At 42.9% G+C, this 22,144-nt stretch overlaps 1 protein-coding gene across 21 annotated transcripts in view; it reads left to right on the top strand.

Moving 5' to 3' along the window:
* The window catches only part of ptprfb (protein tyrosine phosphatase receptor type Fb), a 193,427-nt gene that overhangs the window by 151,568 nt on the left and 19,715 nt on the right, over positions 1-22,144 (top strand). For 10 of the 21 annotated variants that reach the window (XM_078173083.1, XM_078173079.1, XM_033650737.2 and 7 more), the window contains 7 exons: positions 4,975-5,129; positions 6,913-6,927; positions 9,016-9,128; positions 11,946-11,978; positions 13,374-13,471; positions 17,284-17,407; positions 17,725-17,900. In XM_078173083.1, coding sequence (XP_078029209.1) covers positions 4,975-5,129; positions 6,913-6,927; positions 9,016-9,128; positions 11,946-11,978; positions 13,374-13,471; positions 17,284-17,407; positions 17,725-17,900 — 714 coding nt within the window. The remainder of the gene's footprint in view (positions 1-4,974; positions 5,130-6,912; positions 6,928-9,015; positions 9,129-11,945; positions 11,979-13,373; positions 13,472-17,283; positions 17,408-17,724; positions 17,901-22,144) is intronic. The other 11 variants (XM_033650740.2, XM_033650733.2, XM_033650742.2 and 8 more) reach the window with 3 other exon arrangements.

The raw sequence follows: 22,144 nt of genomic DNA, 5'->3' as shown, positions 1-22,144 counted from the left end.
TGTGTATAAACAGTATCATTTAATGCGAGAAGAGAGTGAGGGAGGGAGGTAGCATGAAATATTGTGTGATGTGAGACAGAGAGGAGGGGTGGTGTTGGAGAGAGGAAAAGAGGAGAGCAACATTTTTGTCTTGTGTCCCGTCCAGCTTGTGAAGCACGAATGAGAGAAAACTGAACTGGTGGAAGAGGACGAGATTTTGCTAATGTGTGCTCTTCTTTTGATAAGGGAGAGGTGAGCTTATGGCGTAGAGAGAAACGGAGTGCTCAAATGTGTTTACCACGTTTTGTTTTGTTTTGTTTTTTTTTCTGTTTGCAGTGTTATCCAGGCATTTATATTCCACTCACTCTCAACAAGAATTGGCTTTGTAGCACTAATTCTGTTGGTGCTCTGGGCTCCAAACACCCTTAGCATGGAAGACTGGCTGCTTTCAAAATTTAAAAGGCTTTGACAAACAATATCAAGAAAGAATTATGAAAACAAGATGTTTTTTTCAAGCAGAGAGTGTAAGCATATTCACACCCAACTTTACACCAAGGGTGGCAGGAAAATAGGCAACACTGATGTCACTTCCACTCCTAGAGGCATCTCCCTTTAGCGGTCCCTCTAGATATCTGGATGCTTGGTATTCAGACAGCTAGAGAGGGAAAAGTGCAGTTTCTGGTGCTGAATGGGAACGAAAAATTTGAGTGAAGGGAAAAAGAAGTATGAAGAGAGAGCTACAGTACAATGGAGAAGGGTCATCGTACAGGGTAGGCTAGACCCTGCAGCCACATATCTGTTCCTCATAGATAAAGGCATACTCACTCAAGCTATCATCTTTCCCTCTCACTTCTTGTACCTCCACTTTTTTTGTTCCTTTCTCTTGCCTTCCTTCTTCCACCCTCTCGCTGTCTTTCCCTCTGTCACGCAACAATGAGGAGTGTGGGCTCTTCAGGCTCCCCAGGGAGGCGGAGAGAACGGCAGATACATAATGGCCGTCGTTGCATGTTTGTTTGTTTGTCTGGTGCGCACCCCTGCGGCTTATTTAAGCCACTTTTGGAGAGACATTGAGCTAGCGGGGTCAACGGCGAGTTGAAACAAATGTGCCTGTGCCTGTGCCTGTGCCTGTGCCGTGCGTAGCAGATTCTGCGCTCAGGGGATGGCGGAGCAGCGGTCGGCTGGGGAAGCTGTGTAGCCCACAGGCCAGATAGCAGACTCGATATACTGCTACTACCATAACACCTCTGCCTCAGTCTATTTCTCTCTGTCTCCTCGCTTTCTGCCATCTCTCATCACCCACTCTCTCTTTGTCTCTTGTTCTCTTACTGCGGCTCAGACAAACACTTACAATCATACACACACTCACACACACACACTCAGCGGTTGCTACCTAGACAAACACACACATTTGTGGAGGCTCAGAGGAGCTTGAGAAAAGGCTCAGAAAAACTCATGTATGCTCTCACACACACGCTTTTACACACATTTGTTTACAGTCGTTGCGCACAATCAAACACTTTTTTCATATTTCTGTCACTGACAGATGCACACAGGTACTGACATAAGCAAATATATTCATTCACTCGTAATAGTTGCAGTTGTATATACAGTATCTATAGAACAGTAATAATACTTATCTGCAGTGTTAACACACAATCATATGCTCTCCTTTGTCTTTTCTCAGTAGGGATGGGGTTTAATAAGATTTTGTCTTATCTAATATTTAATCCACTTTCTAAATTTGACTCCCTCATGAAATCTATTCAGGTTTGGCTCTCAACTTTGATATTGATATAATGAAAAGCAGTTGTCAGCATATAGTTACTTTGATTTACGCATTTGAAAAAGAGTGGGAGGAAGTAACTTTTTAAATCAACTTAAGTTAAATACAATTATAAAGTTTAACTGAGGTCTGTAATCACTTTTTTTGACAGAGAAGTACTTCAGTTTTTAGTGGCAGCTTGATTACCTCTCACAAATTGTCAGCACAACCTGAAAATGAGATCTGAGCTATGAAATCGCTGTAATCAAGGTTAATTAGCTACAGTTGAGGCATTTCAATCGACCAAAGTGTCAGGTCAGCAGAGGTTAAATATGCAGAGCCTGCAACCTGAATGTTATATGCATTGATCATAAAGTATATCCGTAATGAAAATGAGTAAGTCAAAGATTTGAGATTGATTAGCCTTTGAGGTTAGCAAATGCAGGGATTTATCATCTACCTCTCACGTGTAGACACACCCATGTCCATACTGTACACATACTTTCACACTGTTTCAGAATGGTCAGAGCTACACATGTACTTACTTCTATGTCTCTCACTGTGTATGACTCACTCACTCTCAGCCTCACACATTCCTTCACTGCACCATCACTCTATTGTGATACCACTCTGCGAGGCATTAGGAGCTGCGTGACTGAGCTTTTATCAGATATTAGGGCCGTTCAAATGGATGATCCCAGTACTTTGCCGTGACCAACAGACAAAAAGCCCTCTCTTTTTGTTCGTCCCTCTCCTCTCCTCTCCCTCTTCCTCCCTTATCCTTCTCTGAAAGCACAGCTGCAGTCATTTGTTACACCGCAAAAAGAAAAAAAAAAGTTTTTTCCCAGGATTCCCTGCAGGGCCACATCCTACAGCCTTTTTTGGGCCCTCCCGAAGGAACAGGAAGCCTTGTGGTGTCGTCACATCAGCAGTGTCCCACTGCTGTGCCGGTTCTCTTTGTTCTTAGATAATAGGTTCTTCCCAAAGGCGCACAGAACGGAAAAGTACTGGTCTCATGTGCCTAGTGTGTGTTTCTATGTGTGTGAAGACAAAGATAAATGAGAAGCACTGCTGCTGTAAACTACTGCTGTAATATGAAAATGTGAATCTTTTTACTTTCCAACTTGAGCTATCTCACGCCTGTGCCTTAATATCAGAGCACGCTGGTTCGCACGTACACAAGTGAGACATGTTGTAGCACTCACACACCCATACTGTACGTTTTTCCGGCAGTTGCCCAAGAGTACGAGAGATAACAGAACTATATGACAGAACGCAGGACTCTTTGAGCTCATCTCAGCTTATCTTTCCAATTAATATCTGCCTGTGTGCCGAAGAGCAGGCTGCTGTGCAGCTAATGATCCGGATTACTGCTGCCTGCCGCCCCGCCACTCCTGCTGCATGCTGGGAGCCCAATTCCCTTCGAGGGCTGCGATCTGTCACCCATGCCTCCCCACACACCCCTCCCCTTCAGGACCTGCATCTCCCATCGTCGTTCAATAGGAAGCACGCTGAGCTCTAATGACAGATGCCTCGCACCTCCCTCTTTTTCCTTCTCATCTGTCAACTTGCTCTCCTGCAGTTGGTCTCCCTCCTCTTTCAGACACTTTTTTAAACGCCATACTGCGTCGCCTCATGCACCCACCCCTCAGACATACACTCACACACCTCCATCCTTCCCTTCCCTCCTCCCCTCCGTCATTTGAAGACAGAGGAGCATGGAGATGTCTCATTTACAACCAAGGTAGAAACACACCCTCACCGCCACCTCCTCCTCCTCCTCCTTCTCCTCCTCCTCCTCCTCTCCCGTCACGGTGTGAACACTAATGAAGAAGAGATGAGTCCTCTCCTGTGCCCCCATTTATCTCAGCGGCCAAGGGACACGCACACTCATCCCTGCCTCTCTGTCTCTGCCTCTCTCACTCCCCTTTCTCACACTTGCTCTGCCATCATCTCCAACTTGATGCAGTGCTTTAATAGAAACATAATAATAACTTCATTAGCAGAGATGGTTATTGTTTTTGGGAAAGTGTCTTTTGAGTTAGGTCGATAGCTTTATGGCTTGTTCTGCTGCATCCTTGAACCGTGAACCTATTATTAGCAAGAAATAACTTAGTTCTCAGGGTGCCAGAAACAAAAAAATCTACAGTCACATATTTTGATTCCCTTTCCTTTTCAAGGTAGATGCAGCTAATACTATATTTATTTTTATATATTTCATTATTTCCAACATTGTTACATGAGCCACAGAAAATGATGTATAATACCTGTCTGTTATTCCCTTTCCTAAATTGTTTTTTCTTTAGTTTTTCTCTTAATTCAAAGTCTAGACAGACAACTTTTAATCAACGCAGCACTTGCAAACGTTTAGTGCCGGACACAAATTGGTTCTGAAGGTAAAGCGCGCAGCCGATTGAGCAGTTGGCAGAAGCTGCCTCGAGCAGGGTCTTCACCAGACCCAGGAGAATAAGACAAGTACTAGAGTAAATGACTTGTGTCTTTACTACACTGTCTTGCAACCACCCAAACACTTTTGTTTTTGGGAAAAGCGCTACTCACTTCAAAAAGCTCACTTCATTTGTGCCATAAATCGAGCCTTCATTTTTCTAGGAGATCATACCTGGTAGCTAACAGATCTGCATAGTGAAAGCAAGAATTGTAGGGAACCAACATAACCACTGCTGATGCCATTATTCTGTAGCCATGACATGTGCAATCAACACTTACTTCATAATGATAAGTTACAGCAAAAAACTGGTCGATTTCCACTTTGAGAATAGAGGATGCTGCCTGTTGTTGTTAGCTTGTCAGCCATTGTCTCCCATTGTCTGCCACTTCTCAAATGTATGAAAACAAATCTATGACCCATATCCTTTTGTAATCCTAGCATCATCATAAAAAGGCTGTTCTTGCCTTGAGTCTGTGTGTTGGAGGTTGCTGATGTGGTAATATGCACCCACAGTTTTTCACCTTGCCAGCATGCTTTGAGAAAACCAACCAAAACGTTATTAACAAAAAAGGTTTACTTTACTTTAACAGCAGGCTAACGTGCTTGTTCTCTTAACTTTCAGCTCTTTTTCTCTGGGATGTGTGGACTATTTTTAACTTGGCTTTTAAAAAACCCCTTAGGAAGGCCACTGTATGTTTAGATAAGAAGGGAAAACCTTGCATACATCTTGTAGATCTGACGTGACTCTGCTCTCATGCACCTGCACTTTTCTTTTCTCTTCCAGATGACATTTTCTGCCAGTCCCTACTCAGACCCAATCCAGGTCACAACAAGTATGGCTCAGGGGATGGAACAACCTGAAATGTTGTGGGTTATGGGCCCAGTGCTGGCTGTGGTCCTCATCATCATCATCGTCATCGCCATCCTGCTCTTTAAGAAGTAAGAGGCTGTTCTCAGTCATTTTCCTCCATGTCTGTATGAGGTTGAACTGCATCGACACTTGTGATTGTAGGTTTCTTTTGGTTGCATCAGGAATGTTAATGAGACATGTTCCCCTCTGCCACTTGCACCAGGCTGCTCACACACCAAACTGTAACATCCAATTTCCTTACCATAATATACAGTGTGACGGGAAAGGAACCAACGGTGGATTGATTTGTCTTTTAGAAAATCCTCATTTCACCCCAGAAGATTTTGGCCTGGTTGGTCGTTTTTAACAGTACTATGTGACGTGTCAGTTGAAACGGCAGCTGACATCGCCTCCCTAATGAAAAGTACAGCTTGGCTGTCAAAAACCGTTAGTTAGGAGTGAGAAATGTGTTTTGGCCAACACCATTGGTCATTTCAAATAAGAAACAGAAGGCTGCAACAGAGGGCTTAACTAAAAGCTCAGTCAATATCTCTTAAAAGCACTTTAGCTGCCACTGTGCTGCACACCATGGATACAAGCAGGCCAACAAGGTGCTGGGGAGGCACGTACAAATAGATAATGATAGCTAGTGCTGCAGCCACAAGTCCATTAGTTTTATATATTAAGTAAAAACAAACAGCCAAACATTTCCTGGCTGCTACTACAACTAAACTGTGACTAAACGTTCCTTTTCTTTGTAGATATATCTTAGTAAACTGAATATCTTTGGATTTAGAAACAGTGATGCTATTTTTCATTATTAATCAGTCAATCAAATAATTAACAGAATAGTTGATGACAAAAATAATAAGGCTGCAACCTATGGTTATTTTTGTTTTATATTAATCTGACAAATCCTTTCCCAGATGATGTTTTGTTTCATAGCAACATTCGAAAACTGTTAAAAAAAAATGCCCATTACAATATCCTAGAGCCCAGGGTGATTTCATTAAATGTCTCATTTTGACAAAAAACACTAATTTTACTATAATAAACGACAAGCAGCAAACTCTCACATTTGAGAGCCTGGAACTATACATTTTTTCTCGCATTGATGAATAAAAGTGAAGAAATTGATTGATTTATTCATTAATTCATTCAGATACTTATCTTAATGGTGCAGTTCTTTATATTTAATAACCATCAGTTGCAACTCTTGGCCTTTTGTGAGGCATGTTTGCATTAAACAATTATTTTATGTTCACAAAGAAGACAATAATAATAATTTGGTTTGGACTCCATAAAGGTACCATTTAGATGGGAATCGATTGATTGACTGATAAAGTTCTGCCTCCCTATCCTCTCCTGATGGCTCCATTACAAATTTTACAATTCCCATCATACTCACTCTCCAACCACCCACAGCCTACCAGACTGCTGTAATGCTCCCGTCTCCAGCAGACCTAGAATGAGACTGGTTAATAATAGGCCTTGAGACAGCTCACTGCTGAGCAGCACATAGACAGGAGGGACAGTGGGGAGGTGGCTGTGTGCCCTTTACACCTTGGACTGGCAGTAAATGTGCAAGGGAATAATAACACTCCAGCTATGGTTGTTATTTCTACCCGCATATTCATCAAGTCCAATACGAGCAGTGAACAATGATGAGGTTATCCTCAAAAGTCTCCAGTAATTCATAAGATAACTTTTTACGCTGTGCCATTAAGATGTGGCTTACATTTTTGGAAGAAATGGATCTAGCTTTCTGAAAATTTTAGAGTTAGAACAAACTTTAAACAAAGACGTTATAGATCCACATGGATGACAATTACCTATTAACACCCCTCCCCCTCTTTTTGCCCCTTGTGAAAGCAGCAAACAGGAAAGGTGGGTACTGTCACTGTTACATCAGTCACAACTTCATCTTCCACCACCCAAGTCCCTGTCATCTGTGTTGTGAAATGTGGTGGTATTCATCAGCTCTTCAGGGTTGCAGGGTCAGCTTCCTCTCAGCTCCAATTGGCATTATACAAAAACAGTCCACTTAGACAGAAATGAAAGGAAACCTCTTTAATCTGATTTGTTCCATTTTACAAGACATGAGAAGCAGCTGACTCTGCAGCCTTTGATAACTGGGGTCAAAGGAACCCCCAGGTCACGTCCGTGTACCAGTGCATGTTCCACATCTAGTGCCAGTGCTCCTCCTCAGATCGTCCTGTCTGCCATGGTTTGTCTCCGTGCTGTGTTTCATTATCCAGCCAGTGTCAGCGCGCCCCTCCAGGATTGGCCCCATCTGAATATGCCAAAGCATCACCTGCTGCTGAATGGGCCATTGTGAAGTAAATGCCAGACGGGGAAACTGCTGAAAAAGAAATGTTCCCATCTTTTAAGCTGACATTTTCCACCGAGACCCATTCCTCCACTTTTAGCCTTTTTTCCCCTTCTCCCTGCTTCCTCGTGGCAGGAGTCTCAACAAAGGGCCCTGTTCTACCCTCATTAAGTGCGCTCCGTACTGCACACACACTCGTACACTCACACTGTGCGTGTGTGTAAGTGTGTGTACTTACATTCTCACACGTCTTAACCCTCACTTTTAGCCTGAGATGAATAACCCCATTGAGATTGCTGCCATGTTTACTTTAGCCCGGCACTAAAGTGTGATGTAGATTGGCATCTGATTGGGTCAGAGGGAGAGATGAGGGGTGTGGAGAACAGATCGCAGATGCCCGAGTCTTCCACCCCCTCCCCCAGCCCAGCCCAGCACCAGCAGTGATCTCTGGGAAAACCGGATACGGTCTGGCTCAGCTCTCTCTGCTGGAGAGGAAAAGATGCTTGTCATAGATTAGCCGTCACGCTGCTAGCATTAGCTTAAGCCCCTGCAGCATAAGATAACAGGTGGCGGTGAGGCCCAAGCCCCAACGGCCGAGGTGGACCGGGTTAAGGCTGTGTGTGCACCACCAGCTTTATGTATTCTCACCACGCCTGGCTTCAACAGAAGGCCCTGCTCCTGCCTAAAACCCACGCTCGCCACTTGCAAATGGAGTGCAATGAGATGTGAAATTTCCACAGGGCGCCCTGATGCTTCCTTCCGCCCATTTCCATTTGCAGTCAGAAGGCTTGTGAGTCTGCAGCTGTATCTGTGTGAGTGTGTGTAGTTGTGAAAGTGAAGTGGGAAAGCGTACATCTGTGTGCCTGTTTGTGTGCGTATGTCAACAGATGCTGGCTGTCTGAACGTTAGAATACAGGCAGGCTGCGTTTTCTGTTCCCTCTCTCCGCCTGATGGACAAAGCTACGGTCGACTGAGCCGAACCAGGCCGAGCTGTGCTGTGCTGTTTAGTGCTATGCTAGATTCAGCTAGCCCGGGCCTGGCAGCGCAGGTGCTGCAGAACTGGTCTAATTACCCAGTGTTGTGCCACCCAGCTGATGAGCTAATTACAGCATCCGCCTGTTTTCCTCTCAATCTGGAAAGCCAGTAAACACAATGTGTTGTTAGCACACACACACAGCAGCAAAAATCACACATTTAAATCTTTGCTACACTCAAACACACACACTCTTGTACACATACCCACACAGCAGCTGTCACCTATCCAGCAGCAAACAAACCCAACCTAGCCCACTCCAGGAAAATGATGGCGTTTCTTCAAACACATTAAACTCCAGTTGGCAAACTAATGGGGGTAATGCCCTGGTACCTAGTGTCTCTTGAATTGCTGGGCCTCAGAACTAGTTTCAAGAACCCTTAACTATGCCATTAACCTCATCAAGAGTGCCCCACAGTGAAAATGTGTGTTCCCTTCAGTGCTTTTTCCCAAACTTATAGAGGAAACATTGGTGTCACTCTCAATCATCCTGTCATTCCCACTTGCAGTTAGCTTAAAGAACTGATGGCTGAGTTGGCGCTCTTGTATTGAGCACGTAGGTGGTCTTGGTACGATGTGGTTAACGCCTTACTGTCTGTTTCTGCCACCTCAGGAAGCGGGCGTCACCCCTACCAAAGGATGAGCACTCAGGTGGGGTGAAAGACTCCCTGCTAGCCAACTCCTCCGACCCTGTGGAGATGAGAAGACTCAACTACCAGACCCCAGGTAATAAACGATTACCATTCATGTAGCAACATATGGTAACATTTGCTCTGCTTTCCCTCAGCAACTGCCCTTAAATGAACTAATGCGTCCATGTCGTATGGAACAGGTGGTAGAGATGGAGAGGTTGCCATGTTGACAACTTGATGATTGCATTACAGCAGAGCTGGTTTTGTGAGGATTAAAATACTGAACAATATAACTTAACAATATGTCATAATAGCAATTTGGATGTTGACATGAACACCGTTTACAAGTTGGAAACTTAGATTCATGATAACTCTGATAAGGAAAGGGCAATATATGGATGTCATATCAATATTGCAATATGAGACTAGATATCGTCTTAGATTTTAGATATCATAATATCGCAAGTCTCTTTTGTTGGTTTCATTACAGTTCAATGATGTCATTTTCTGAACTTTATGAACCAGACTCTCCTAGCTGTTCTATTATTTGCTTTTACAGACTTAATATATCCACTTTACATCCACATTACTGATAATTATTTATAAAAAATATCCTTGTGTAAATATTTCGTGAAAGCATCAATAGTCAAGCCCACAATATCGTCGCAGTATTGATTTTGAGGTATTATCCATATCACCCAGCCCTAATTCTGATTGACATCAACAAGTGATCATCTCCACTTACCCTCACAGTCCTGCTTAGTGGTAAACTAAAGAAAGTTTTCTGTGTCATAAGTGTGTTATATATTGTGTGAGTATCTATACTATATTCTAATTGTGTGCATTTTAATCAGGTGTGCAGATTCAGTGAATATTGCTTCCATAAACAATGAATAAAAAGTGTATTCTGTCTCTGTGACTGAGGATTTGAAAGGGCTTCATTCCAAAATGAAAATCCCCCCTGAAATTTATCAGATGATCCTATCTTCTACGCTGAAAGAAAATATCTAAAGGTGGCTCATACCTTTAATAGTGTTACGTAACATCTTGTATTTTCAAGCTTTTATTTTTTCCTCAAATAGTAGATATTGCATTTTGGAATGATTTTTCTTTCTTTCTTTTTTTTTTTTCTTTTTTTTTCTTCAACTAAACTCTAAACAGCCTTTCCAAAAGCAATCTACTTCTGCAGCGAACGCCTGCCTTCCTGTTCTTTTGATGGATCTCTTGTTTATTAGTGCTTTGTAGCAGGTGTTGCTGTATGAAATTCATGTGTCCTGCTTATTTTGTTATTTATCCTCAGGCTGTAAATCTGACCAGTTCTCAAAAAAAGACAAATTGGTCAATAAGAGAAAATAAACAAATCATGCTCGCCATAATGCCCAGCTCTGGACGGTATCAGTGGAGTCAGGCCGAGTGAATTCAGATTCCATCCACGCACGGTGGTGAAGTGGGGATGGGGGTGGGGGGGTGTTGTGTCAGGGTGCCCGCCTCAGCATCAGCCTTCTTCCTTTTTCCCTCCTGATCTCCTACCTCCTCCCCCATTCCTCGCTCCTCCTCCCTCCATGAGCTCCTTTCATTCCCCCTAGCTGGTAATGAGTCCTGCTGCCTCTGATGTCAAGGTGAGCCAGGCGGATGGGAACAATGGAGCTGAGAGAAAATGTCAACCCCGGTGCACGCGCGCTTGTGTGCGTTTCTGTGTGTTTTCTGTGTGTGTGTGTATGTGTGCATCCCTTCTCACGGGTTATTAAAGATCCCGTTTGCCGTACACACAGAGGCACACACGCAGAAACACACACAGCCCCTTTGAACCCCTGCAGAGGAATTAAGCAGTGCTGCCGCTCTAAAAGGGCCCTGTCCTCCCGTCCTCCCACTCCACCTCTTTCCTCTTTTGTCTTCCATTTCCCCCTGTAGGGTAATCTCTCTCTCTCTTTCGCTCACACTCTGCCCCCCCTCTCTCTTTCTACGTCAACATTTCTCTCCTTCTTTCTCTCCCTTTCCACCTCGCTGTTTTCCTTCACGACTTGTGATTATCAAAAATCACCAAGGCTGCATCAAGCTCGCGAAAACGTGTGAGATTCCAAGGTTGAGCGGTGCGAATATTGAACAGTTCGTTCCTCTGTCCCCCAGCTCTCTTTCTCTTTGATTCACCCACAGCAGGTGATCATTCCTGCCCTGATTCTGATTGCTGTTAAGTGGTTCAGCCAATTGCAGCTCATGTCTCCAGCATGTTGGTTTGTTAAACAGACATCAGCTGCACCTTGTGGCACTTCAGGAGCAGGCGTGTGGTTCTATGAGTAACTGACCGGGTTTATCCTTGGCAGACCTGGTTCAGATAGTGTTTGCAAATACTTAAGTGAGATCACTTGTGTTTGACACTTCAGATGAAGTATGTAGTGCCATTTACGGAGTAGCGCAATTTACAGTTAAGTAGTCACAGAGGAGTATTTTAATGTGCAATGAGGAGATATTACCAACATTCAGATGAGCTCAGTTTTATTTTATCTGCCTAAAGTGGTTTAGATCATCTGGTAAAAGTGACTTGTTTACAACCTGTCTGATCATCTGACCACTCACATGTCATGTTCCCAGATCACAGTTAACACTTTAATGATTATAATGTCATCATAACCAAAGTGAAGTGAAGATTTAACACTGAACATGTACTCAGTAGTGCAGTTCACACTGAGCAGTCACAGGGGAGTGTTTTAAAGTCAGGCTTTGTATGCACTTCTGTTTAACAGCCCGAACTACACTACTTGAATTGTCCTGAGAGGGCAAACACCACCCGCTGCGCACTCCAACTAGCTTGAAAGGTTATTTGCAGATACTGTTTGGCCCCGGTCTGATCCTGAGCCATCCCCATTGATTGAGTGTTCTTCTTCCTCCCTCCTTCACTCTCCTCTCTCCACAGGTCCCAGCTCTCATCGCTGCCCCAACACTCCAAGTTAGTCTGCTCTCTCACCTACTGTGTATTTCCCACACATGAAGTCTCTCCTCCTCTCTCACTCGCTCGTGATCCCATTCCCCCTTCGCAATCCCGACAGACATCACAAGCCCACAAGCTTGTAGCCTCTGGCGCTCCAAGGATGCAGGAACGTCCTCTCTTGGCTGTGAACCTCCCACAACACCTTTTTGGTGCGGAAGCAGGGGACTAGGTGGTTTCATGGATAGTTGAGCAGTGCGGACAGTTACTCTTGCCGTGCATTAGCCTTGTTATCTATGGCTTCACTCTCCATTTACCCAACAACATGGTTGTAAAAGACCTCGGTGAACATGCACAAACACATACACACTGATGTTAATGTGCTCATAGGTCCCTCAGTGTGATACTATTAAATTAGTGTAATTGGTTAGGTCTCATCTTGTGCAGTGGCCATAGTTACCAGCCATTAGCCATTAGCATTACGGCAATAATGAGCTTGCAGCAGTCGCTCATCTGAAAGTGTGACCCATGACCTTACAGATGCGCTCAGCCAAAGGCACTAATGTTACTATACATACCTTTTTAAAGTGTCTTTCTGATCTCTGTGTGACTCAAAGGCTGTAAGGTTAATGATGCTTCATGTATAACTTTAGAGCCTCTTCATGCGTCGCATACAGTTAACTTTTAACACATAAGGCAAGTTCCCAGCAATCCGTTTAAGCGCAGAGCCTTGCCAAGTTCAGAGGCACAGGGGGAATTTGTGTCGGTAGATTAGCAATAAATCATCCAATAACTCGGCGATGAGAAATCTAGAGAGCGGCAGGGGGGTTGTTTGAAATTAATCCAGCCCAACTGCTCCAGGCTGGGCCGAAAGATAGTCTATTGTAGGGAAAGAGATTTTCAAAGAAATGAGTTTTGGCTGGTGACCAGTCAGTTTTTTTCTTCTCTGGGAAGTGACAGTGTGACTGATTTGTAGAGACTTGTGGGTTCTTGCTCTGATCCCACCTCTGCCACCAATTGAGCGTTGTGGAGTCAGAGCGATGTCTGCCTCCTGCTTCCCTCCAGGAGCATGCTCACCCAGTCACTCATGTGCATCGCCGTGCCAGCCCCACCTCTGTCCTCCTCACTTAGCATGACGATGTCACCAAATGTCACCAAATGTCACCAGCCTGTTTCAACTTGTGCGCTCTCTCTCCTTTCTCTCTTCTCTCCCGCTCTTCATGCATTGTTGAACAAAGTGCACTCTCCTCACCGTTACACAGCCACCTCATGGTCCCACTGGCAGCCTCACTCACCCTGTGGTCCAACCAGTGTTTGTGTAAGTCGATGTGTCTGGTGTAAGTCTAATGTATGAACAGCTAGATCTCACTCTATTCTTTGTTTCTTTCTCCCCTCCTCCTCCTCTTCCTCTCTCAGGAATGAGGGAGCACCCACCCATTCCTGTCGTTGACCTGGCTGACCACATCGAGCGACTAAAGGCCAACGATGGCCTCCGCTTTTCCCAGGAGTATGAGGTAAGAGCCATGCGCTAATGCCATATCAGTGTTCCCCTCTCACTTTAAAGCATGTAAATGCATTTCTTTGTTATCGTGTCTGGGAGGAAGTTTTGTGTTTATGCCTCTTTGATCCCATATGCATGTATTCTAATGGATTATGGAAGACTTCTTTCACAGACATTCCTCAGTCATTTTTACAACTCTATTACCAATCCCACCAGGAAACCAACACTTACATTTAATGCTGCGAGATGCTTTTTCACAAAACTAGCAGGTGGCGAGTTGCTTAAGCAATCTGTGTGCGTCTTGATGTTTCCCTGAAGAATGTTATTTTGCAGGCGGTCTCCCCAATGCAACTCGGTGAGGGATTATCTCCTGTCAGTGTTCTTCCTCAAAAAAAAAAAAGAAGAGGGGGGGGGGCGAATTTGCATTTAAAGTGGCACATAGTTGGTTTGGGGACGAAGCGAGGCCAGATCAAGAGGAGAGGCATCCTTGAATACAGAAAAACAAGAGCTGTCTTTTATTTATTTGTTCTGAATGTTTGATCTGTTTTGTCTAATCAGCTCTATTCCTCACATTGATGGATTCAACAAGGCTGTTGGAGTGATTGTAGATTTTTTTTGGGGGGACTTATTTCTACCTTCACCTAAAAAGTTGTGATTGCCTCTGTCTGTTTGTCTGTGACCAGCATGTGTTGCTACAGCTTGAAATTTGTTGTGCAATTTCACACTCCCGAGAGAAACAGCTCATTTATTTTGATGACCTTGTGACCTTTCCCCGAGCATTACCGCAAGCCAAAACTTTTTTAACTGTTCTGTTATCTGCCCTGTCCAGTGTTTACTGTGAAAATAACATCTATTTGATAAACTTACATAACTGCTCGGCACTACAATCTACCCATCGTCATCACCCACATGAAAAAAGTAATTTAGAACCATATATGGTGCTTACATTAACATCCAGTGTTTGTGTATTTTGTCATGCATGAGTAAGTTCAATCCTTGAATTAATTCAGATTTCATACATGACTTTTTATGAGTTTTAGTACTCCGAGCTGAAAGAAATGCATTCTAATACAGCGGCTATGCAATAAATCCTACCTACAGCAAGGTTATAGTGCCAAGTGTTAGTCTAAACTGTTTTATAGTGGTGTTAATTCAACTTCATGGTCATATGGAGCCTCTAGTTTGTGTTGTAGCTGAACTGTATACATGTAATGCCTGCACACTTACTTCCTGCCATGAAAGTTTAATCAGATTTTGACTTGACGAAGGTCCAAGGACGATCAAACTTGTCTCGATTAAACTTTTGTAGCATAGAATAAGTGTGTAGGTGTTTTTTTGATAGCGTTGGACCTATGTGATGTGTGTATAATTATTCTACCCAAGCTAAGCTGTCTTGTTTTACACGTAGAGGTGTTTCTAATATTTTGTCCACCTCCCTCATATCAGCGAGGGAGGACTAAAGTTTAGTCTGTAAGAAGGAGCCATTTTAATGTATGACAGAATATACATTTATGAATGTACGCCAAGTTGCGCATTTTATAACATAATATGTAATTCTAATGGATTTTTTATGTGATTCACCACAAAATTAACAGCTAACTGGGGAGATAATTAGGCATTGGTAAAATCTGCACTCAATTAAGTGCTTTCTTGTGTTGCTCAGTGCCCCTCCAGCACATCACCCTTTCGGCCTGTTGAGTTAGTGTAAACGAATCAAGCCAGGGAAGTGGTTTGTATGACTGCAGGCAACCAGCCCAGCCCCATTCCCTTTCCACACCAGTCATTCCAAGCCAGGGAAGACCCCCTCCATGGCCCGGCAGATGGCAGACCATCTCTGTGCCAGCCAAGCCGCTGTGGCAGAGCTCACGGCGCTTTGTCACAGTCACGTTCGCCGGCTGCTCCCGTTGCGCCTTACCCCAAGGCACAGAATTTGTAGAGGCTTCTCCACTTCCTCTCCCTGATGTTTTAGGCGGCCTGACACTTCTCTACCACCAACGCCAGTCCACATCACACTGAGCAATGAGCACTCTGGGTAATGAGCAGAATTTGACATGCCGCAGCTCCCCCTGACAGTCTTTTTATCGCAGGAAGCAATATCACACTGCAGTCGTCATATAGCATCATTATGTTCATTTGAAAGCATTTCCAGTGTGTCAGCGAGAATACCTTGGGCGTTTGCTTCTCACCTCTTTCTACCATCTCTACCTAGGCCGTACTTGTTTGCTAGTTGTCATCAGTCTGGTGTGCCTGCTGTGTTCACTGAGCTCTCAAATGGATATGACATGTTTTGACTGCAAATGAAATCTTTCTCTTCGTACTGGCGGGCACGGACAGAGAAATTGGCAGTGTTGAGCTCATCAGCACCAATAGGCCTATACCCACATGACTCTTAGTGCTGAGCAATTTGGAGCTGTAGTGGAAGATGTCTTGCATATGAGCACTCCACATTTTTCATATCTTGCTCAGAAACAAATAGCATGTACATGGATTTCTCTGGAATATAGTATGAGTCTAAAATAGCTTATATATACATTTTATGTGTGTTCTTTTGTGTGTAGGTGCCACTTTATAGGACAAAATTGTGAGAGCAAGAAAATTACTCTTGTCATAGGAGAGCAAGGCAAACCACCCTTGCCTCATGTGTAGCTCAGGATACCAGACCTTAGGAAAACACTTTTAAAAATGCTATTTTGCCCATCGCTTTGTTTTTAATCCTTACTCTCTCCAAGCCTAACCCTGTGCCCTATATTTTATCCATTATCCAATAATTATTATAATGTTTGAGCTGTCAAGATTCGACAAGAGATAATCTCTAATAATTAAATTACATAGTCCTACAGCTGCGTTAAGTAAGTGAAGGAATTTTGAAGGTGTCGTTTTGACACTGCTGCTGGATTTGCGAGGCGAAAGGTCTGGGGAATTAGTGGACATGGTTCCGGTGTGAGCTGAGGGGGGATCGATTCAGAATAACAAGAGACTCTGTGACATTATCGAGCCGAGGGATGGGAGGCCGTCACATATCTCCCCGGATCAATATGTATGCAGTCTACTGTCGTCTTAGCCTGAGAGACAAATGACGTAAGAAGGAGAGGGTTCGAAACATGGAGAGGATGAAAGGGAGAGGGTGAAACAAAAATACAAGATTGGAAAGGGCAACAGAAATAGAAGATGAGAAAAGAAAGAAAGAGGGAGTATGAGAATAATCATGGTCACCGCAAGAAGTCATGCATGTGACTTCTCAGAATAAGGTAATTTAATAGGTTTATCCTAAAGGGAGAGGATGAGTGTTTGTCGTTGGCTGCAAGCTTCAGCAAAACCTTTGCTCATTTTCCATCCGGCTAAAAAGAACATTTGGTTATGTTGGCTCTGTTGGCTCAATCCAAGGACGATGTTTGGTTTATGTTGATTTAAATCACCAAAACAGTTCCCTTTTTTTCTGCTTCATTAGCATTCAAGGCACCAAATGTCATGCAAAAAATCAACCTGTCAGTGCAGCAGCAGTGGTTGCAGAAGAGTCAACAACACAGCACTTTGTTCAGACTCAAGTTATCTGCTAACAATCTCCCACATTGTATAAAACAAACCACTTACCTGCAGCGTTCAGCTGTGGCTTTTCAAGAGACATTATGTTGGTATACATTCCATTTAAAGGCTTTGTTGTCCATAGTGTGCTGCGGATGAATGGGTAACAGTTTATCCATGTAACGCTTAAAAGCCTCTTTTTGTGCTTCTATTTTCTTTTCTTTTTGTCTCTGTCTCTCTGTCTGCTCACTCTCTCTCTCTCGCCATCTTTCTGTGTCATTTCTCTCCTGCCCTCTCTCACAGTCCATTGATCCAGGCCAGCAGTTTACCTGGGAGAACTCCAACATGGAAGTCAACAAGCCAAAGAATCGCTATGCAAACGTCATTGCCTATGACCACTCCAGAGTGGTGCTCACCTCTGTTGACGGTAAGAGCTCATGTAACCACTCAACCCCTCAGATAGCCATTGAGAGAGGCTGCCATCGATTGAGACCTCGTTCACAAGTGCCACGGACATTTTGTACACTTGCTCCTACTTTAGAAATCCCCAGTTTAACCACAGAGCACATGTACCCTTTTTGCTCCAATACAGTACCAAGCATCTCAAGTGATTCATCATGCATTTTCATTAAAATGATTCAAATTTTAATCTGATCTCTTTCTGAGAAACCTTATTAGATCAAATAACCCATTGTTTGTAATCTATCAGCTGTATCCTTACAGTACGACTTGTCTTTGTTACAGCCGTTCCAGGCAGTGACTACATCAATGCCAACTACATCGACGGCTACAGGAAGCAGAATGCCTACATCGCCACACAGGGGCCACTGCCAGAGACGCTGAGCGACTTCTGGAGGATGGTGTGGGAGCAAAGATCCAACACCATCGTGATGATGACCAGACTGGAGGAGAAGTCACGGGTATGGACAGATGGTGTCATTTACTAGAAAACGCTGACAATCACTGACTGCATTCTACAACAGATAATTCTTTATTATGTATTAATTTATTAACATGAGCTTACTTAAATTCTTATTAATTATAAACAAGATATAAGCTCAATTACTATGAATAATTTAATTGGGAATAATAAGCCGTAAATTATGACTACAGTGTGATATATTAGTGATAAACTGGTAAATAAAGAAGCCAGAAATACATTTTCAAAACACAATTGCATACAGCAAGTTATGGAAGAATAAAAGGAATGAATGATGTCACAAGAGGTGGCCTCTATGAATTAGGAGTTGCTCTACGAGGAAACCAAATGACTGTCTTGTAAAACTTAAGGCCATTGAAGTCAATAGTAATATGATGTACCAGACATTCTGGTATGTGGCCATAAATGGAGTTTCCTGACATAAGTATATGTATATATTTATTTAGTTCAGCACCGGGGAAGTACACCCAACAAAGCTTGAAGGCATATAGACGCCCGGTCTTACTTTAAAGCAGGATTTGTCTGCCTGATCAAAGTCACAAGCACTTCAAAGGATATTTTGGTTGTCTGTGGACAGCATCGCTTCATGTTGCTTCTCTTCTCCTGAGTCCTCAGCAATCTCTAAAAACTTCTCCATGAATTCTTTTTAAATCTGTTTATGAAGTAAAATTGTACAACAGCATTTTTTACCATTTCCTATTTCCCCTCCTGCTGTTTGCTTGCCATTTATGGTGGACATGGCAACTTTGCGCATGATGACAACACTTGCATACCCTCTGCTGAAAATAAGCACAAAAAAAAGTCAGTAAAATTCTGATTATGTACTGTGTAGACAAAGTTAGATTTTCATAATCATGCAAATTCTATTTCATTTGTTACTTAGAAACTTTTCCTAGTTTAATACTTGATTGCTACATATTTATTTTTGCAACACCATGCCAGGATTTCATCTAGTGTCTCATTTCTGTTTGCACTCTCTGAATTTGGCTCTCCAAAGCCTCTGCACTATAATGAAAACTCTGAAGTTGGAGTTAAGAGGATTGTCACCCAACAACACCCGTGTGCTCCTTAAAATACATTCAGGCTAATAAAAGCGAAAAAAAAGAAGCACATGGGCAACTTGAGATTCAAAATTCAGGATGGGGTTATTTAATTACCATCACAAAATCATGCTCATGAATTCCCTGGAGGAAATAAATCAGTGTGGAGCCCTGCCAGTATGTGGTGCTTTATTAGTGTGTGCACTGGGTGCCCTAATGAAAGAGAGTCCCCAGACTGAGAACTGGAAGTAACAGGGATTGTAAATGAAAGAGTTCATTTCCAAAAATCCTAGACATTGATTTTTTTTGGGGGAGGTTGGTGGGGTGGGAGGGAATCATTACATGGCGCTCAGTTCATTATTCAGTATCTATATTGAGTCTGTAAAAAAGCAATCGTTTTGTCAAGTAAAGACTTAAATTACTTCCATCCTTCAAAATGTACTATCATCAGTTTTAATTTTAAGCCATCGATGCAATCAATCATTTAGGCAAATTGTGGGCACACTATGTCTTTTTGGAACTGAGCTCCTTTATTTGTACCTTGGAGAATATCTGTAGCGCGGATATGCTTGATAAGATGATTTTTATTACATGTTCAGTCGATCTCAGCGAGGATATGCACATCCTCGTAAATACCCTTCCATATATATTTAGTGTGTCTGAGTGACAATTTTCAGAGCTCTGTGACAGATGAACATGCTCCCCTGCTTTGATCTCAGACTCACAGCCACACATACGTACTCAGGGACAAAATCACCACACCACAACATAAGGAACTTAAAGAGAAATCAAACAGCCTCTCAGTCTGTCCCCACCTCCTACACACAGTTGAGAATCAATTGGCTTGCCAGCAGTATGGAGAGAGACGTGGAGAACTAAACTTGCCTTCCACCAATGGGGCTGGAAACGTTTTTGGCCAACACGTCAGGGTACATTGAAAATTTCAGTGTAGCTTCATCAAATAGTTTTGGAGCTGGAACTTCCAACCCAGCAGAGGGTGTTTAATTATACTGTTATCTACAAAAAGTACATGAAGAGTTTTTATCTGCATTGCTGACATTTACACTAATAAAAGAATTTTCCATACACAGTAAATATTAATGTTTCACCATCTCAAAAAACTTTTTTTGTGTTTAATTACTCTTTGAACACTGGTGTTTATAATTCACAATTACAATTTCTGCTATACAGAAAAGTACATTTCTAGTTAAATGGCAATTAGCAGTATTTCAGTGATATTAATGTCTATCCCAGTTTTTAAATGACTTTTCCCCCAATTCAATATGAAGCATCTGACTGTGAATTGAATTGATTAAACTGTTTCTGCATCAGTCCCGAAAATTAAAATTATCCAATATGTGGAACTGTCCTGAAAAATCCTATCAGACTGCAGACTTCATCACACAAACAATGTTTCCAAGTTGATAATGAATACACGTTTAATAAGGCAAAACATTAAAAAGCTGGCTGTACTCCTTGTCCTTATTAGACACATTGTATGCTGCATTTTGAGGAATTTCTGTTATTTTTTTATAAACTTTATTTGGATTTTTATATTCAGAGGGATAGGTACAAAGCTACAGGTGACATCTCGCTATGGATGCAGCAATATACTGGTCTCAAGGAATACTGTGATATGAAAGTTGACAATTATCATCCCTTTAAGGGTCATTCTGACTGATAATAATAAGACGGTTATCATACTGTGAAATTCTCACACAGTTGCAGCCCTACATCTTGCATTCTGAAACCCTGTCCCCCATTACCAAGCTTTTCCCCTCTAAGTTCAACACACATGGATACAAATAAATTTAGCAAGCACGAGGCAAAAACAGTGACACTCACTTTGAAGTGAGAGTAAACTAGACATGCATAGTGAAGATTATATATATATACAGTACAGGCCAAAAGTTTGGACACACCTTCTCATTCAATGCGTTTTCTTTATTTTCATGACTATTTACATTGTAGATTCTCACTGAAGGCATCAAAACTATGAATGAACACATGTGGAGTTATGTACTTAACAAAAAAAGGTGAAATAACTGAAAACATGTTTTATATTCTAGTTTCTTCAAAATAGCCACCCTTTGCTCTGATTACTGCTTTGCACACTCTTGGCATTCTCTCGATGAGCTTCAAGAGATAGTCACCTGAAATGGTTTTCCAACAGTCTTGAAGGAGTTCCCAGAGGTGTTTAGCACTTGTTGGCCCCTTTGCCTTCACTCTGCGGTCCAGCTCACCCCAAACCATCTCGATTGGGTTCAGGTCCGGTGACTGTGGAGGCCAGGTCATCTGTCGCAGCACTCCATCACTCTCCTTCTTGGTCAAATAGCCCTTACACAGCCTGGAGGTGTGTTTGGGGTCATTGTCCTGTTGAAAAATAAATGATCATCCAACTAAACACAAACCAGATGGGATGGCATGTCGCTGCAGGATGCTGTGGTAGCCATGCTGGTTCAGTGTGCCTTCAATTTTGAATAAATCCCCAACAGTGTCACCAGCAAAACACCCCCACACCATCACACCTCCTCCTCCATGCTTCACAGTGGGAACCAGGCATGTGGAATCCATCCGTTCACCTTTTCTGCGTCTCACAAAGACGGCGGTTGGAACCAAAGATCTCAAATTTGGACTCATCAGACCAAAGCACAGATTTCCACTGGTCTAATGTCCATTCCTTGTGTTTCTTGGCCCAAACAAATCTCTTCTGCTTGTTGCCTCTCCTTAGCAGTGGTTTCCTAGCAGCTATTTGACCATGAAGGCCTGATTCGCGCAGTCTCCTCTTAACAGTTGTTCTAGAGATGGGTCTGCTGCTAGAACTCTATGTAGCATTCATCTGGTCTCTGATCTGAGCTGCTGTTAACTTGCGATTTCTGAGGCTGGTGACTCGGATGAACTTATCTTGGTCTTCCTTTCCTGGGTCGGTCCTCATGTGTGCCAGTTTCGTTGTAGCGCTTGATGGTTTTTGCGACTCCACTTGGGGACACATTTAAAGTTTTTGCAATTTTCCGGACTGACTGACCTTCATTTCTTAAAGTAATGATGGCCACTTGTTTTTCTTTAGTTAGCTGATTGGTTCTTGCCATAATATGAATTTTAACAGTTGTCCAATAGGGCTGTCGGCTGTGTATTAACCTGACTTCTGCACAACACAACTGATGGTCCCAACCCCATTGATAAA

Source organism: Epinephelus lanceolatus, chromosome 12 (assembly GCF_041903045.1).
Source record: "Epinephelus lanceolatus isolate andai-2023 chromosome 12, ASM4190304v1, whole genome shotgun sequence".
NCBI lineage: Eukaryota > Metazoa > Chordata > Actinopteri > Perciformes > Serranidae > Epinephelus > Epinephelus lanceolatus.
This window is presented reverse-complemented; position numbering and strand designations above follow the sequence as displayed.